A 20,663-nucleotide genomic window follows, 5' to 3' on the forward strand; every position below is an offset into this window, starting at 1 on the left:
ATTCTATTTATGTCAATTGCAATCCTCTTGCCACACAGGAGTAGAACAATTGCCAACACTGAATCTAACAGGAGCAGATTGAAGAGACTCAAAATAATACCTGTGTCTACTTACTTGAGTTTAAGAATGTTGCTGAGAAGTTACACTTCTCAATGGGTAGTATGGTACTCTGGAAAATTGGTATGACTGCCTCACATGCATCATTTGCCTCAAAGCAAATGCTAAATGACAAGTCCACTGTATATACCCCTGCTATGTCATCTCTCTGCATTTGGAATCTAAAAATGAATAATGGAGGTGTAATCATGCAATAACTATTTATTTTCTACTGGTGCTGTTACTCAGACTAGTGTAATCAAAAATTGTCCTTCATATAGGGAAGCAATATACATAACAAAGCAGTGTTATTAGCATTAAAAGTATAGTGTTAGATCTGTAAAACCTATATTATTACTATTTATGCTCCGGAAACCAAGGCATGAAGTGGTGGTCAAATAGATGGAAAGACAGGGCAAATATACGGCTTGTCAAGCATGGCCCTAACAGTCACTGTGGATGCAATGAATAACCAAAGGATAAAATTCCATAAAAATAATCAATCAAAGGATTGAAAATTAGATTCTTGAAGATCTGGATGATGTACAGCTGCAAAATAAATGCAATTTGAATATAATGACATTGCTGTTTTGGGTTTAAAACCATTTTTCAGCACATTATAAACTATACATGGTGGCCAGTATATCTGGTGGAGGAAGAACCAGGAAAAATCCTGATGTTATGTATATATAATTTGCATTGTTTGTTTGTTAGGTTTTTTATCAAAAAAATTATTTCATTATATTTTGTGGGTAACATCTATTACTTGTGCTTTAAGATCTGGGCAGAATCAATTCTAATATGTTATGTCCAGTAATTTATTTGGGCTGGAATTTTTTTCTTCAAATTATTTAATTCAAGTGATTTTTTTTCTTCTGGAAATACAAAGTACTCAACCAAAACAAAATTCTTGGAAATGTAGACTTGAATTTAAATGGAAGTTTGAAATAAGGATTTAATTCTTGGATTGTATTATCATGATTAAACAAATGACTGTTGGCATATCAGCTTTCTATGGGCAATCACAGGCACATCAACACCTTCAGCATTGGATTTAATTTAGATTTCTACTAAAGTTTATTCAGAATTTTAATTATTAGGACTTGTGGATTTAATTCACAATATTGTAAGTGCCTTTTCATTTTACATTTTCACTTCATATTCTAGGGAAATAAATTATTTGTTGAATTTTACAAAGATTGTTTCTTCTCACTCTTTTCTTTTACTCCTTTTAAGACCCACAGGAAGCTACTGGCAATCTTTCTAACATGCCCTTGCTGGCTGATCCTAAGACTCAAACCCATGCAGACAGGGGTGAGATATCAATGATCTGTAAAGGTGAGTACTTGCAACCACTCAGCTACCTGCAGCCCCAAATGTAGTTATAAGAGAGTTATTGTGGGGAAAGAAAAATTTGTTTGAATAGTAAGGTGCACATAACTCAGTTCAACTTGTCCAGGAAATTGTTAGCACAAAGGAGCTGATCAAATTTAGTTCAATTATAATTAGTTTTCAGTAGTGGTGGGACAATAATTTTAATTATGTAATACATGCAACTATTCCCTTGTGTTCCTTTTCTAAGACTCATCATATCCACTTCAAGCTAATTATTCCCTCCTCTAATTTAGGATTGCAGGGCCAGAATTGAAAAGTACAAGATCCCAGCCTGGCTCTTAAGTGACAGTCAACATATAAAATACCATCCTCATTTGAAATGGATCAAGATTAGTGGATATCAGAGCTGGGTGGGATGAAGGAATCTTTGCAACAGTAGCAGGTAAGTATTACATAGCTAAATTCACCTCCCAACCTAACTACATAGTAGTGATACATAATCTGAATGTACCAGTTAGAAGGAAGGTTGACGGCTTCCACAAATCTAGTATGGAAAACTATTGTACTTATAAACACTCATAGCTTGAGTTCTCACAACTGTAAGCTGGTTGAAGGATATAGGCCCAATGAGCAAAGGCTTGTAAAGCTCAAAGGTAAAGGATAATGTTGTGTGAAACCACCAAAAAATGGCTCTCATAACATGATTCAGACTGTCCTTCTTATGAGGGAATGATAAGCTCTCTTGAAAGTGAAGGCAATCCACGTGGAAACAGTGGCTGCCAAAATATCAAAAGAACCCTAATTAATAGGTAGGAATAGATTGTTCTGACCCTTTCTTCTCCCTTTAGAAGAAGCCAAGAAAACCTTAATTTTAAGGGGAAAAGGAGCCTATCTTGATCATCCCTATCATAGATATGACTAAGACTGGGGGTCTAATTAAGAACTAAATTAATGATGGTAGCTGATTCTTGGCCAGAATCCCAAGTTGGTAAAGAAGAGAAACTGAATCATAATTACCACTGAACCAAAATCAACCCATTTCCACTAACAAGGCAGAAAGCTCACTCCTTTTTCTTCCTGATACTAAACACAGCAGAAAAAAAAAAACCTTAAGGGCAAGCTTCCTAAAAGAAACTTCACTCAAGGGTTCAAAAGGCGGTTTAGACAATGTCCAAAGAACATGTGCAAGATTCCATAGTGAGCAAGATGCCAGTCTCTGAAGCTCAAAATGCCTGATAAGATCAGAAAGATGAGGGTCCAACCCTATGACAGAAATCCTGAGTATTAGAAAATGGCTGCCCTTTAGCCTTTAATAGTGGATACTGAACATTCCCTTTCCTCAAAAGAAAAGAAAATCTTCAACTATGCTCAAAGGGGTACAGCTTGGATCAACAAATTTTCCACAACATGAAATCAGAGATTATCTACTTTTCCATACATGTAAACCTCCCACAAGGGAGGGTTTTTATCCTGAGGCTAGATATGTCTGCCATCCCTCCTGTCACTTACTGAAATGTTACTAACTGCCACTGTAATCCATAATTCCTTAAATGAGGATTTCTCTTTGTCTATATAATACTTGCAAGTGATATTTGTTTTCTGGATTTGACTGTCATTATTAGAAATTGGTGATAATGATGACAACATAGGTGTCTGCAAATTAGGTTTAAAGTTACAAAGGATGTGATGGTATAATGTTTGAGCTTCATGTGGAGAATTGTACTGACATTAAAACAACATTAGACCCTTTCAGTACCAATCTTTAGCAGTTCTGAGAGGCAGCTAGCATACAACACTATTTAGACTATTGTAATACAGTATGGGGTAATTTTCAAATGATAAAAACATAGCAAAGCTGGTACGTCTTCACACAAAAAAGACATTTAGGCCAACATCAATCCAGAAAGAAAGCAAGGAAAATTTAGCTGGTAAGTTAAAAATATTACCTATTAAAGACCGAATCTGTTTCTGAAAAGCCAAATTAATGTACAGGATATCTCATAATAGTGCTCCTGAATATTTACAATCACTATTCTAGCACAGGCTACCTGGCAATACTCCCCACCTGCAATCTGTGTCTACCAAACAGTATCAAATTCCCAAACCAAATAAGGATTATTATTTCCAATACTCTTGAACTTTGCTCGGGAATAGTATTCAAGCTGAGATTAGAAATTCCCACTCTATTTCCTTCTTCCAAACCCAATATATCCAGTGGCTTCAGAGATGCAGCTAAAATAAATAAATTCCTTTGTATGAGGGCCTCAGGGTAGATTAGTTCTTCAGCTAATTGTGTTACCCTCTTTAAATAAAGTAAATATTATTATTATTATTTTTTAATAAATATTATTATTATTATTATTATTATTATTATTATCATTATTATTATTATCATAGCAATCTGAATTTACACACAGGCTGGAAACTATTCAAACCTGGTGGAATCAGTAGAGTTTTTCTAAGGATGCCACATTTTAATGTAGACACTGAAAGGACATTTCCATTCTCAGACTGAGAATAAATCAGGATGACTCCAGTCGAAACTTGAATCCAGTATGAGTACATCATTTCCAAATTGTTAAAATCTACAGTGATGAAGACTGCCACCTAAAAAATCCAGATGATGATCTAAGAAATACTAAAAGTGCTTGTGGTACATATAAGAAGAGCATGAATGGCATCAAATTTCTGTGAAAAAACTTATCTGATGAGATGATGTGCATATTTTAATATTTACAAAAAGTGTAAATATCTTTTATAGTTGTAATTTTTGTCCATCAGCATGCTAAAAGTCAGGCTGATGAAAATCTTTTGACTGATAAGAATCTATGCTCATAAACTAAGTAACAGAAAGAAGCAAAACCAACAAGTTTTGTAAAACTTAACAAACAATTTAATTATCAAAGTTATAAATAAAAATGTGAGAGGAACTTACAGTATTATGAAGTGAATTCAAAATAATCCTGATAAAGTTCTATGAAAGTCCAAAGGAATGAAAAATTTCATAGAAATTTAAAAAACAAAAATGTAATGGTCCACCAAGAATCAGAACATTGTCAAGATGGTGCTTTCCTGAACTCCTTCAAATAATTCACATCAATTCCAGAGTAATATTATAGTCCAAATAATGAGCACTTTCTATTTGTACTGAACAGTTAAAACCAATGTTTTTTCCTCTCCAGTAATATCTAAATATGACAAAAAACATATCTGCAAACTTACAACAGGAACACAAGAAATGAGGATGACTCCAAAATTGGAATGAATCTGATTGCTCAGTATTTTCCTTATGTACACTTTCTATTACAACTATATTTCATAATATACCCCATGTGACCAACATTACTACTCATTTTGCATCAAATCTGTCTACTCATGTGACCTAGCCCAACCAATGGGAAATTACTGAATTCTTCTATAACAGTTAAAATCCAACAGCCAATGAGAAATGTATCCAAAGGCACCATTAAGTCTTATTATTAAGATTATTATAATTACCTGTCAACACACATGTAAGCATCTATTTACAGATCCTATGTAATTTTACACTCTTAAAAGACTCAGGTTGTGTGGGCAAAATCTAACTAAAGATATTCTGTACAATTTACAACCATAACTAAAAATTATAAAAATTAAATAAAATCTTGTACCAGGAGTTACAAAAGATATAGAGAAACATAACACTGGAGATTTTATGATCAGTCCTGACCTTAATTGTCTTTTCTCTCACATATATGCTTTGCACTGTAAACCCTGGAAGCAGATTATCTCCTAGTCTACCATATATACTTGCTTATAAGTCAACCTTTTAACTAGAAATTTGATTCATGTAGAAAAGGGGCTGTCTTATAAGCACAACATATTTTAAAAGAATTGATAAATCAAGGGGTAACGTTGGAAACTCTAGTTGTTTGCAATACACACAAATACTGTGAATATTTTTACCTTTTAATGACACTATTTCCATTCAAAAGTGTGTATATGGTATGCATTCTGTATATCTGTTTCATGAAGGTATTCATTACACAATACTTGTATCTACAGTTATCTGGATATTAATAATTTGAAAATATTGTTGGTAAATTAAATACTATGGACTGCAAAGTGAAGAGTCCACTAATGTTGTTTACTGTGGGTATTTACTAGCAAGAATATTGCTTCCATTTTCATGCAAGTTCTAGCAACCTGTATTCATATTAGCATTTGTTATTTGCTGTGTAAAGCCTATGTTTGATGCAATGAAAGTTTTGATTTATGTTGCATTTTTCCCTTTTCCAAATCTTAGATTTTTAATCACCAAGTGATACTTCCCAAGTTTTCTACCAGTGCCAGGCTTCTTAAGCCCTTAACTTGTAAAGGTAGCACTCATCTGACTGACAAAATGTTGTACAGTTCTGAAATTTGTATAAATTTCAAGAGATTAGTTGAGTTAACTGTGATATTCTTTCATTTTCAGATTTTCCTAAACTTAATACAGGCAAAATAAATCAGAAGGGCTGGTTACTTATTCAAAAGTGTTTTAAGGTTTTAAAAACATGCCAAATAAAAATATTCCTGGCTCAGATGGTGTTAAGGTTTAATTTTATAAATTCTTTTGGAAAGATATTAATCCTTTTATTATAAGAGCAATTAGCTAGATAAATGTGCTGAAATAAATTTTAACTATATTAATAAATTCTGACCAGTCCAGGTTCATCCCTGGAAGATACAAGGGTTTTAAATGACCCATTGAATTGTACAAAACAAGAACAAAAGTTCTGAGTTTCTATTACTAATAGATTTTGAGAAGGCATTTGATTCCCTGACCTGGTCATTTATTTACAAAGTTTTAGAATTTTTTTCAATTTTGGTGACTATTGTCATATGCTTTACTTTTTCTATATGAATGTAAAATCCTTTGTTCTTGCAACTGTCACAGTTCAACTAAGTTTAATATAAATTGTGGATGTCATGAAGATGGTTCCATCTCCCCCATATCTTCAGTATTTGTCTCAAATATTAGTTCCCCTTCAAAGGAAAAATTGTGATGTAAAAGATATAAAAATAAACAGTGTCTATTATCCTAATATGCAAATGATGCATTTCTTATGTTTTGGGTCATAAAACATTCCTGAAAAACTACTCCAAAAATTCAGTCTTGTACTTTGCTAAATTTTCAGGCTTAAAAATGAACATTGCAAAAACAGGAGTGATTCAGATAGGTAGCATGAAAGGTAGTAAACTAAAGACTTTGTACTGAAATGAATCTTAACTGGAATCAAGCAGAATGTATTGTGTTGGGTTCAAAGTTTTCGAACAACCTCTATAAAATGAGGTAAATTAAGACAGTAAAGATAGAAAATTATATAAGGAATCTACTTTTACATTAGCCATAAAACAACATTAACCCTTTGTGTGTGTGAGTGTGTGTGATTTAGATTTCTATATTTTCATATCACTACAATGTCTACAGTGTGGCAGTTTATAGTAATGTCTAGCACTAGGGCATCATGCTACAGACATGTAGCATGATGTCCCACCCAGTCACATTATCCTGCCACCAGGCCAACCGGTCCTAACACTAACCTGCTGTGCACCTAGCAAGGCAGCTGATTAACCCTTTTTTTGGCAAAATAACTTTTTAAAAACACTGGCAATGTTTAAAAGTAGCCATCTGCTCCAATCCATACCAAACAAATTACAACATATTTTGAAAGAACTCAATTCTCTTTTTTCAATGTTCATCAGGAATGGTTCTGATGATAGAATCAGAATGAAGATATTTATTAAGACCTTTATGTATGAGGGTTGCTGAATAAGAGATATAGAAACATATGTTGATGTACTGAAAATCACTTGGATTAGACAATTTTGAAGAAGAAAAAAGAAAAAAATTGTAGAAATGTTAATTCCAGTGGCCTGATTACTATAAATTTTACTAATTTTGAGATTGATTACACAGAAAACAACATATAAAGACTGAATAACTTTTGGCATGATGTTTTTAAAGCTTGGGTCACATTTATGACATGGGGCTTTAAATATGTTACAGAAACCACTTATTTTCTTTGTCTATAGAATAAATGCTGGCAGGAAAAGTACATTTTTAAAGAAAATGTATCATAGTGGTTTAGTTATCATTTATGATTTTTTGGATGAAACTAAAAATTTCCTCTCAAATGAAGTTTTCATAGAAACATTAATACACAAATCAACTTTTTAGAAAAATAAAACAATAAAACAAGTTTCTAAAATTTGTATATTACATAGAAGCACTCAACACCTAGAGGTACCCAAGAAAGTGGGCATGAGAATGTATAATAGTCATGCATATGGATGCCAAGGTATGCTCAACAAAAATGGGAAAACTCACCCCAGTCGCAAGACTCCTCTTAGGTCAACGTTCAAGACCGTGCCTGAAGAGAAAAGAAGGTCTGATTAACAAGAACCTAGTCATGTACTTTATGCTACTTGCTTCAGCATATAAATTCCAACACAGCTCAATATGATACTAAAGCCCTGCAGTGCATTACTTTCTGACATAAGTTACCTGCAGTGCCTTTTTCCTCCATAGCACCTCACTATTTTGTGCAGCAGTACTCAAGTCTTCTGTGACACTAAATTAAGTAGCATTGCTCAAATCCCTAAATTAAGAATTTCAAGGTGTTAATCAACTGCCCCTATAATGAAAAGCCCTCTCTAATCCACCACACTATGACTATTTTCTTAATTGCTGTAAGTGAAAAAATAAATACCATTTATAATAGCTGACCTAACTTTAAACTGCTCAAGGACATTTACATTGCAGAATTCAGATGCATCAACTTCCCCACCCCAATAATCATATCATCACATTACATTTAAAAATGATTTATTAGTTAAATAGGAAAAAATACAGACATTAGGCTCTTGGTTCCAAAATAAGTCTGATGCACTCGATTGTCATATAGATTTGTCTGTATGCTTGTGAAACATGGATGCTCACATCAGATCTACAAAGAAGGATTCAAACCTTCAAAATGTGATGCTACTGCAAGATCCTGGAAAGCTCATTTGGCAGACAAGGGAACCAGTCACAATTCCCAATAAAACAGACATCCAGTGTAAATGGACAAGGCATGAATTTTGCTTCTTTGTCTTGTGGAGGCAAGAGCAAGTAGGAACACCATTTTGAGTGTGAGATCTAGAAAGGATGCTTTACTCAGTGGTTCACATGAGGCTTTGGTTAATGACCATAAAACACAAGAAAAATTCCATCTGGGCATAAGAGATCAGGAAACAGTATATAAACACCTCAGTATATAAAGAATGAAACTAAACCCATTAAAAACACATGCAACTCTATGAGATAATTTTCATATCAAATTGCATAAGAATATGTACATGGTTTTAGATCTATGCTTGTTACAAGCAACATATCATGTAAAATGATGTTAATTGTCAATGGCCATATATCGACCCATTAAGTCAGAGGATTTGATGAAAGCCCATACAAGGCACATCTGGGTCTATGAGATAATGTAAGCAACAAATTGCATCAGTATGTATCTATAGGGTTTAATGGCATATCAGCACAATACTGGCTATATGGTGCTGATGAATTGGTAAGTTCTAAAATCACAAAGATAAAGAAATGCAAAAAGAAAAACTTTTGGAAGACAAATCCAATCAAATACATCAGACATACAGAGAAGCTAGAATCAATTAAGAGTTAATGTTCTGGAATTTTTCAGCACAATACCTAATGGTTGGTTTCTATGCTTCAAAAGCAGCTTTTGAACTTTCTCCAAATTATCAAGACCTGTGCACATAATATTTGCACACAACAAAGCCTGGTAGTGTTGATATCTACTGTGGGAGTGCCATTCAGGGGATACAACTGTTATGAACTGAGTAGATAACAAGATGTGCTGATCAGAAATGGAAAGGTTGTCTAGGGTGGGTGTATGTGTATGTGTGTGTGTGTGTGACCTACCAACTTTGTGAGGTAGATAATCATGTGAAACTTTGATAATTTAAACAGATCACTCAGAATACACAGCAACACACAAATTTTTCATGCTGGTGACATTGGAGACCTTGAAACAATAAAAAACTCAAGCCAAATATTTAGATTCACAGAACTTTGACTTTTCAGAATTTAACCATATATCATATTTCCATTATCCTGAAATAGCCTGCTGTATCAAGGAAAGAAAAAAAGACAAAATCACTTCATGACATCTCAATTCATCTGTCAAATTTTTCAAAGTGTTACTTCTGAAATCCATAAGTATGAAATACTTTTTTAATATGTAAACTTAACATCATCTGAGTTGATGAGGATCTAAATTTCTGTGCCTGCATTGATAAATGATACCTTTACTGCATCAAGCATTTAAGTTTCAATGTTAAAATGCCAAATTATTTGGAACATTTAAAAAAATGAAGAGCAGTTACAAACTACAGAGTTCTGCATCCAAATAACTGCAAAACTTGTATAAATTATATAACTTACCCCATGTATAATCAGCAAGAGAAATCTGATGTTCCAGCCTCTCAATCTGAACTGTAATAACTAGGTTGCAAGAGTCTATTTCCATTGCAGCTTGTATAAATCTGTCGATGGTGTTTACATGGATGCAACACTCTACTCTGTTACACTTGGATGAAACATGGCATGCTGTCAAATTATCTGTCATATCTGGAAGCCGCAGGTCTGACATACATTCTGTGCAAGATCAAAGATCAATTCAGCAGCTGAGATAATTCTGATTACTGTAATCATTAGAAATTCATAAAGCTAATGGATAAATTTAAATGAAATCTCAAAAATCATGTAGCTAGAGGTCCTTATAAAACAAAAAAATAACAATGGGTCAAACATATTAATAATACTATTTATAAAATACTAATACTAATACTAATACTAGTAATAATAATAATAACAATGTCTTTATTTTTAGTGTGTAATCCAATGAGTTTACAAAACAAATCCCCTTGCGACCCCCTATGATATACAAAAATTTGCATTATAGTTCAGTTATTTAAAATTTTATGAAAGACAACTGAAGGACAATAACAGTAAGATATTGTGAGGTAAACATAAAAGGTAAGAAACTTGAGGAAAGAAAGAATGAACCACTTATTCACACACTTTATCTTGTAGCCATTTAGTTTTCTTTAGCTAAGAGAATTTAGTGAGGATGCTTCTATCACTTTTTTAAACTATTCCAAATCAACTGATCAGAATATGTACAATTCTTAAATAATTCTATTCATTGTTTTGGAATTTTGTAATTGTTATTTGATAAAGCCATAAAAAGGTTGAATTTACACTTGCCCATAGGAGATATTAAGACCCAGAGTGTAGAAGAGATGTTAAGACCCAGAGTGTAGAGGAGACCTTTTTTATTACATGTCTTACATGTCTAACATACTTGTTCATTATTAAGTTGTTGTCAACATGCACACTGAGAACTTTATCATGTGTGACAACTTGCTGTGATGTATTCTTGTAGGAAAAACCCCAGCATTGCTTCAGATAGTGATGACCTACTCTTGGTTGTTGTAGTCTGAATACTTGTTGTCTTCAATATATGTACTGTCATTCCATAATGTTTACACCAAGTTTCCAGATTATTTAGGCACCTTGGAAATTACTTTTGGAGCACAGCTAAAGAGAACTGTGCATCAAAAAGTGTTGTAAGTAAAGAGGGAAAGTACTGATATATAAATAAAAGAGTACATTTAACAACACATTATATACTTGTCATATATTTAATAGTCCTCTATATCAACAAATGAAACTTTTGTGCAGAAAACATTTGTCTTAAGCTGGTGACCTTCACTTTTGTGCAAGAAAGCTCTTTTAGTCACAGTGACCTTGAGTTTTGACCTTTGGGCTGCACAATCAAAAGTGTTCTCCATCCCAAGTACAAGCCATTCACAACGTTTGATAATCATTGATGATGGGGAACTTAAGCTATTGTGTGGAAAACTACTTTTATCTTTCAAACTACTTTATCTTTCAAAGTAACACTGACCTTTGACATTTGGCAACCAAAATCTAAAGAGTACTTTCTAGCCCTAAGTGGAAAACATCCATAAAGTTTGGTATGTGCAGATGGTGGACAACTCAAATTATTGTGTGGAAACTATTCTTCTTCTTTCAGTCACAATGACCCTGACCAAAGACATTTTGATCCAAAAATCAATATGGATCTTTCTTACCCAAAGTGCCTGCTATCCACAAAGTTTGGCAACTATATTCTGCATAAACCAAATTGGTCACAGATGGCTAGACAATATCATAATATTCTCCACTTTATGTATAAAAATGGTATGAAATACTATTGGGTTCCTTGTTTTATCACCTGAGAACCCATAAACTGACATTAAACTCCAGTAGTAATAACTTTGAAAAAATATATAAAATTTTGTAAGCAATATAAAGTTATTGGGTTCAAACTTATGCAATCTTATAATTATCTTTTATGAAAATTTTAATAGATTCAAATTTAATCATAAAACCAAATTTGAACAAGAAATTTGTTCTTATGACATAAAAAATTTCCTTCAAAAAGGGACCATAATTTGGTAAAAGATGGTCATAAAATGTTGAAAATCAAATTCACCTTGTTCTTCATAATTCTGAGCCTCATACCAATTTTGATTTCAATCCATTAGGTCCTTTAAAAGATATTGCGATGGGATGTGACATGACAGATGGACATGGGCAACACTAATGTGCATTATCCACAGAATAAAGGGAGGGAGGTGAGAAGGTATACTTAACCTTTTACTCACTCATGCTTCTAAACAGTTCCAATGTTTTGGTATTAAGTAGATGTAGGCAAGCATATTGAGCAATCAGTTCTATTCCATTATATTATGGACCACTGATTTTAGTCTTCCTACTTCCATTGTTGCTTTCTACCTAGCTCTCTTACAGTATTAGTCAAAATATTTGTCACATTAAAAAATGCTAGAAAGCATCATTGTATTGCTTGAATTCCTACTATTAGTATTTGAATCAGCCACCATAATTCAATACTTGCATTGGAAATAAACAGTGAAAATAAACCTAAAGTAATGGTGAGCAACAATTTGCTCATGTAACTATACCCCACTCCATTTCTCTGACACCCCATCCCTGCCCCATGATGAAGATGAGATTATATTCATAACTCTCCTGAAGACAGTCTGAGTACAATCATTGGACAACATGCATATCTTCTGATGATGACCATAATATGTACCACCAAGTTTCACAGTAATAAACTAAAATCTTCAAAAGCACTGTCATACACTGCATCAAGCTTTAGGTCAAATGGGGCAATAACAAAAACCGTAGTAGCAAACAGATTTATCAATATACACCTCTTCCTCGATAACTTGTGCACATCTGGGTCCAAAAACATTGACCACACTATAAGTGAGGTGCAAGTTATCGAGGGACCTATAAAAAAAATAATAATAATAAAGGGATTGACGTAAAGGCAAAGAGGGGTGGGGGTGGCAGGTTGTAGTGTTGAATACTCAATTAATAATCGTGCTCAGATTAACTGTGAATAAATATCTCTTCATAACAGTGTACATTGTTTATTTTATCCTCATTGAGCAACATTATTTTCAGGATAAATTACAGTATATTGAGGTCATCAAAAACATTATTCCACATGGTTTCCATTCGCCTAGCATGTGTACCACTTCACACATTGTGTACTACATCACTAATTTGTGTGTTGAATTGGAAACATTCTAGTTTTATTGTTTGATCCAAATTAGATGGGGGTTTTTTAAATACAAAAGATTGATGCTCTTTTCGAGAAATATTGTCGATCGAACGAACGAACGATAGATAGATAGATTTGATTGTGGTAGAAGTAAAATGAAAAACAAATTCACAACGTTTAATAACTACCAACTTGAATTTAATGGGTCTACAAAATTTAAAACAATGTAAATTGGAACACGATAATACTTGCCATTTGTGACACGCTTAACAAATAATTACAATGCTGTCGGACATTTCTGTGCACTTAAGGTTTCTGTCTCCAATACTGAAGCAAAACGCATACCAAATTCGACCAATTGATGAAAATAAAATACAGCAATGCTTACCATTTGAAAAAAGGCAACTGTCACCAGAATATTCTGTTCAAAATAATATTAATAACCCCCCCCTTTGCATGTTTTCCTGACTCGCGATATGCCGTCCTATTCTGCACACAGCTTTGAAAAGATGTAATGTGTATCCATCGGGCTATAGAAATTAAATACATCACTTTGGACTGTTTCTGGCAGCAGTTCAGTCAAGTAATGTATTTATTTGCATGATTCTAAAAGATACATTGTAAATCGGATTTTCATGGTTACCAGTTCAAGAAGGTCATGGAGTGGGTCATTTAGAAATCACATTTTCATATGCATTTCGAGTCAAAATGCGGGATATTTTTGTACTATTTATGAATATCCCTTTCCTTAATTAAAGTACGATGGTTCTTTCATGATACAAAATGGATTTTTTTAACAAAAATAACATGTGATTCAATGTTTACAGAAATGATGTATCATTGCGCAGAATTACCCGATGCGCAGAATTAGCCGACATGGTGGTAACTTCACATTTTGAAAAAGAGTCAGTTAAATTTTTTTGTGTTACTCCTGCCGCCAAGCAAAATACTGCAGATTTTTCAACTGTATGACCTGTACATAGTCAACATTTTGTGTCTCCAACCACCATATAAAAATGTGAAACCATTTTCAATTGGTCAAATAAAATGAATTTTGATAATGGTAGTGACCACAATAACTTATGCTCAGATTTTCATGCCTCTGAATTTTTTCTTTGTACCTCCCTTACTTGATTTGATACAAAAGACATATTTAATGTGATAAAACAACACAGGTATCTTTTAATTGATTTTTTAATGCAAAAAACACTTCCCCAAGTTGTTGATCATATCAAAGCCGGCATGTAATTAGGTTCTCACAGAAGTACTCACGGGTTTCGATGTGATGGTCGATTGACTCTTTTCATGTTTTCATAGAACAAAATATGTTGCAATTATAATGTTTACACTGAAACAGAATTAAAGGATTAGAATGTGACTTTCACATAGCACGACCTTTAACTGGTGTTTATTTCATTCTATTGTTGTCACCTGTCATCATTTACCAGAAGTTTTCATTGATCGCTGTTTCACCAGACTTTATTTACAGTGTACTGACAACTATTTATCACAAAAAACTTGCATAATATATGATATCTAATTTAGAACTTGAAAATTTCACAATATGGATTCTATCTTTACGGGCATTAATCACCATTTTCGATGATAAAATGAGCAATGTATCAAGATTTAATTTACCAATTCTTATCGTAATTTTTTCACATTCAGCATATTTTAAAGATATTTAAAATATATTTTCGTTGGGAAAAATCGAGAGCCACACTGGACATCACGTTATAAGCAGGATCACGAGTTATGTGGACATGAGTTATCAAGGGAGTGATGTATGCATCTTTGGATGACCAAAATAAGTACCTAGCTACACAAAAATTGAAAAATAAAATGCAAATAAAACTACAAAATTAGTGGCATAATGAGATTATATCATGCACTGCATTAGGTTAGAAAACAAAAACAGTATTAACTCAAAAAACAAACTGTGGGAGCAAACTGATTTGTCAATATGCTCATCTTCAGATGATGATAATAATATTTATTAAAGTTTACTGCAATCCATAAAAAACCTGCATGACTAGTGCATCATGCAATGTGTTATGCAACAAGATGAAAGGACATAATATATAAATACCAACTGTGGGAGCAAAGTGATTTGTTGATATGTGCATCTACAAGTAATGAACATATTTTTTACCAAGATGAACAGCAATCCATCAAAAATGGTGGGACTAGTGGTACTAATGAGATCATGTCAAACACATTAAGCTACAAAAGAAAAATGGCAATAACTGTAACATAAACTGTGGAAACAATGTGATTTGTTGACAAGTATATCCTCAGATAATAACATCATGTGGAAGAAGTTTCATGGCAATTACAAAATACTGTGGGAATAATTGTGCTAACAAGTCTGGGATTGCACACTGCATGCAAATTAGTTGTATAGATGAATCCTTTTAACACACAACAGTTTAAATCAAATATATGAAAAGTATTCTCTATAAGGCTTTTTAAAAGTGTCCTGGTGGTAATTATGTCAAATAAAGCATACCTTTCAATCTAAAGTATGTAACAGTTACCTTTAAGACAGGCTAAGAGCTGGTGCTAAATGGTGACTACAGTTTAATAAAGGTTCAGAAATAAATCCTAAAAAACACTATTTGCTGGGTTTTTAGATTCCATTAAGAACTACATTTTCTCTGCAAATGTATGCATGGACTAGCACAATCAAGTTGGTTTTCAAGATGCAACCTGACACTATTAAGAATGAAAGCTTTCATGAGATACCAGGTAGCTAGCTTACCATTTCTCCAACCAGCCACAGCAGCTTGGAATGGAGGGACATTTATATCACAGGCAGAGGTCTTAAGATACCTAGCCATTTCAAGGTCATCTAGCAGCAATCTGACAATGTGAGGTTTGATGGGTTCACTAGAATTTTGTCCATTCACTTCAAGCCAGTAATGCAGAGAAAAATCTGTAGATGAAACAGAGTCAAAGACACAGAGTCAATATCTGAAAATGAATAGCTTAAAAATATATAATGAACAAGAGGCCTAAGAGAGCCTAATATGTCTAAACTGGCAAATATGATGTTCAGACTGCTCATGATGCCATCCAATTGGAAATCTTGAAAACTGCTAAATGGAAATGTTCATTTCTTTGAAACCATGACACTAAAATGGTTTTCAAAGCAATCGTTTACACCTGTAGAAGTGTGAAGCCAAGTGAGAAAAAATTACAAGAAACATGTTATTTTCTTGGTCTCTATTTTTATTTTAAAGGTCCTTATCAAATAAATTAAAAGTTATCATTATGGTAATAAATGCCAGCACTATGCATGTGGAGCAACACAAAATAAACTGACTGTGTTAGGAAGGTATCTGTAATTGTGTTAGGAAGGTGTCTGTCAAATAAGTCGAAGTCCAAAGTGTAAAATTATTTTTCAGTAATTGAAATTATGCCTCAAAATCTAACCAGGTCATCTGCATATGCATACAAATAAGTTAACCAAATTTCATTTATCTGTGTTGAGTGAGTCTTGTGCATCCTTGCTAATAAGCTTTATGGAATAGACATATGGACATACAGATGAATGAAATGACCTTTCAAAGGTTACATCATTTTTAATTGTTCAAAAAAAAAATCTCAAGTACAATCTCAAGTTTAAGACTTTTATGGTTTCCAGGTCAAGTCATTTAAATATGGACAGACAATCCTATAAAATTTCATAGCGAAGGCCAAGGTTTTAATCTGCATAATCATGCTGACAATATTTGTGCTGTAAAATTTTACATGTAAAACTTTACTAAAAAAATTCCCAAAATCATTCAAATAGCATGACATACATGCTGAATTTCATTGGTCTATGTTGAGAACTTTTTGCATGATTTCACTATCATGCTTCCTGGGACAGACAAGATCAAATCAAGATGTTACAGCTGGTTGCAGTGAGGAGAAGGTATAACAAATTATAATTATTCATTTTAAAAACACATATACCATTGGCTTCACCATTTTGATACCCACTACTTAGTCTGAACCTCTTGAATAAGTCCCTGAAAGCAAGAATGGACCAATAGAGGCCAGTGTCTCTAGCATATGAGCAATTGTCTTGTCACATACTGTATACATACAGTAACAGAGTGTTGGAGGAAATGGATGGACCCTGCCTATACCAACTGCATATATAAATTTGTCTTTTCACAAAAATGTTAATGTTATGAGCTGAGAGCTAGACCCCAGTCAGGGAAGAGGGTAGAGGGATTAACCCTGGAGTTTTTATGACACTTACATGTTCAAACATGTGTCTTTTCAGCAGGTGAATATATGGACAGAAGATGTTTATCTCCATAGGTTTCTTTATGTTATGTTATCATGCAGGGGCCAGGTCTTCTAGGGTGGAGGGTGAGTGGCGATGGTGGTGAGGGATAGTGATGGCAGTGGAAGTAGGGAAAGACCCTATATCATGACTCAGAGGTCTCAGTCTGACATGCATTGACACTGGTTACAGAAGACACAATTAAATTCTCAGACATGTGAGAAAAAATAGATTAGGATGTATCTTAAATTTATGTGACACCACCCATACCCTCCAGCCCAATTGCATGGGATGAAACTGAAAGTCCTAAAATGTTGGTACAATTTACATCCATGGAATTATCATTTACCCAAGTTTCATGTGCTTAGCTTTCACAGTGTCAAAGTATACAAGTACATCAACAGACATTTATGTATCTATGTGGTCTGTCTGACAAGATTCCCATGATTCACTGAAATCACGCAAATAAATTAAAATAGTTGTGGAGAAAGGATAGCTTAAGCATGTGTAACTAAAGCTTATAAAGGGCCATAAGCTTATATCCATAAGCTTATATAACACTGGTCAAAACTGATGGAAAATGCTGAGAACTCTTGATGAAAATATTGTCAATGTTTTGTGTTCAAATTTGGATCATGTTCCAACCAGCTATATTTCTAAAGCAAACAGATACAAATTTACAATAGACTTCTTAGTACAACAAAAGGCAGATAAAGAAGAGAATAACCTCATTAAATATAAATGCAATTATAAAAACTAGCTGACAATTAGTAATTTCATCTAAATACAATTATTTTACTATTTGTACAATTTATAGGGAGTAAAAATGGAAAAATGAAATATGAATAGATACACAGGAAGTAATGGAAATTTGTAATATATGTTCTCTACACAGATCATAGTATGAACATAACTAGCATCCATTTTGCATGTTCAAGATTTTACATTTTTCACCAGTACATGAATGGACATTTTTTCAAGTCATTATGATAACTGTGTCAATATTCATTACATAAAAAAAGTTTATCATCCATAAAACTCATCACTTTAGAATTGTGTTACATAAAACTGCATGCATCTTGTTCATGTATGCAAAATTTACCTTTGATTGAGTAGCTCTGTGTCAGACCACAGTTTGGTTTGGGAAGCTTTGTATTTTTCAGCACTGGTGCAGATAACACACAGTTACCAGCCGATTCCAGACATGCACTCAAGTTCATGTTGACAATGAAAGCATTTTCATACAGCAGACTCTGAATTCTGAAACTGAACAAACAACATTTTCCCATTAATTTGTGTAGTCCATCACAAAGCAGAGTGTATATTGTAATGGCCATCATGAATCCTTAAAAGTTGCTTCGTCACAGTAGATAAATCAACTTGTAAAATCAATGTCAGCAATTTCACTGCAATTGAACCACATATAAAAGGTACAAACTGGAAAAGGAAAAATAATCTTAAGTAACAGAACTTGCCTAGCATAGAGTGGGAAAAACACTGGCAAAGATTTATTATAAAGACAACAAACCTGGATAGCTGAGTTTAGGTTAGGAGCACACAGATTCTCCTTATGAGTTGTTGGTTTTAACTTTCAAAACCCTATATATTTCACTACAACATGTAATGGTAAATGATTCATTTCATGTGTCATTCCTTATATAAATAAAACTGTTTTACAGTAATTTTGTCTGAAGACATCTATATTGGTAAATTGGAAATTGCAGAATATATGCTGAGTTATCTAACTTTAAACTACAAATTCAATATGTGCAATTTGGCCTACTCATGAAGAAAGTTAGACAGATTGTGGACAAAGTTGTGTTCAAATATCCTACTGGAGTATGATTGCAATGAGATTTAAAAATTTACTTAAAATTTTTACTAAGTAGTGTTGTTAGACACCTTGAAGCCAAAGAACCACTGCATGTAAAAGTTTGTTCTTGCTATATTTACCACAAGTGCATGGCTCATTTTCTTGTGCGGTCACAGTAGGAATCTGAACAGTCAAAGTTTCCACTGACCTTTCCCGTGCCCCATGATTTCTCCAGGATTTTCACACAGAAGTGCAATTCCCAATCTGGCATTTTTAGCAGAAGGGATTCTCAGTTTGTAATTGGGAGGTTTATTTTTGTGCAAATAGTATCTATAAAGAAACCTCGTACAGTATGCTTCAACAAAACTAAGTTTTTTTTAATGAATGAAGATAAATCTTAGTGGTTTATGTCTTCATTAACAGCACAGCACAACAATGATGTTGTGTTATGATAATGGCACTAAGTTACATGCATAAAAACTACATGTAATCATTGGCAGCTCAGTCTAAAGAGACAATGTGAATAGCGTCCTTGGTGTGCCATCTGTCTCTGGGGTGTTGGCATCATCTGCTATGTCTGTGTAGGCCTATGTGCGAGTGACAGACCCTATTGCAGTTGGTGCAGACATACTGGGAAGTATGAGTTGCTGCTGTGCCCCTCTTTCTCTCACATTTCTCTGCCACCAGCTGGCCTCTCCTCACATCAGTGACTGCTATGCCCTTGCTTACCATCAGTCTTCAGGTGCCTTGGTCCTCAGCCTGCACTTCCCAGCCAATGGGTGAAGTGTCGCATGCCTTCATGTCCCTCTTGCACACATCCTTGAAACAGAGTGAGGGGTAGCCGACTCTTCTGGTGTCAGTGGCCAGCTGTCCATACAGGATGTCCTTTGGCAGCCTCCCACTCTCCAAGCATCGGACATGTCCCAGCCATCGAAGGCAGCATCTGCTTAGCAGGGAGTACATGCTGCAGGATTTTGCTGTGTGGGATGCGGTCTTGCCAGCTGATTTTCAGGAAGCACTTTAGGCACTGTATATGAAAGGAGCTGAGCCAGCTCTTGCCTCATGTAGGTGCTCCAGGTCTTACTTCCATATAGAAGAGTGCTGAAAACACAGACCTGGTAGACTTGGATCTTGGTGTGCTTTGTCAGCACATTGTTTTCCCACACCTCTTTGTTAGTCAGGTCATGATGGTGTTTGCCTTTCCAAGTCTTCTGTCCAGCTCCATATCGAGTGAGAGAATGTTGCTGATGGTTGACCCCAGGTAGTTGTTGACTGCTTCCAGGGTGATACGGTTGATTTTGATGGAAGGGGTAATGGTGGTATCTTGCATGCTGACATTTGTCTTTTTCAGGCTGATGGTGAGCCCAAACTGCTTGTAGGCATCAGTGAAATGGCCTCCGAGTCTCTGGAGGGCATCCTAAGTGTGGGTCACAAGAGCTGCATC

At 34.2% G+C, this 20,663-nt stretch overlaps 1 protein-coding gene across 1 annotated transcript in view; it reads right to left on the reverse strand.

The window, feature by feature from the left end:
• The window catches only part of LOC149805047 (uncharacterized), a 357,351-nt gene that overhangs the window by 289,519 nt on the left and 47,169 nt on the right, over positions 1 to 20,663 (reverse strand). The window contains exons 17-21 of the mRNA XM_089946893.1: positions 18,509 to 18,672; positions 15,889 to 16,062; positions 9,908 to 10,120; positions 7,784 to 7,826; positions 115 to 278 (exon numbers count right to left, since the gene is read on the reverse strand). Coding sequence (XP_089803019.1) covers positions 115 to 278; positions 7,784 to 7,826; positions 9,908 to 10,120; positions 15,889 to 16,062; positions 18,509 to 18,672 — 758 coding nt within the window. The remainder of the gene's footprint in view (positions 1 to 114; positions 279 to 7,783; positions 7,827 to 9,907; positions 10,121 to 15,888; positions 16,063 to 18,508; positions 18,673 to 20,663) is intronic.

The sequence above is a fragment of the Sinohyriopsis cumingii genome, chromosome 2, assembly GCF_028554795.1.
Source record: "Sinohyriopsis cumingii isolate HCF-2022 chromosome 2, ASM2855479v2, whole genome shotgun sequence".
NCBI lineage: Eukaryota > Metazoa > Mollusca > Bivalvia > Unionida > Unionidae > Sinohyriopsis > Sinohyriopsis cumingii.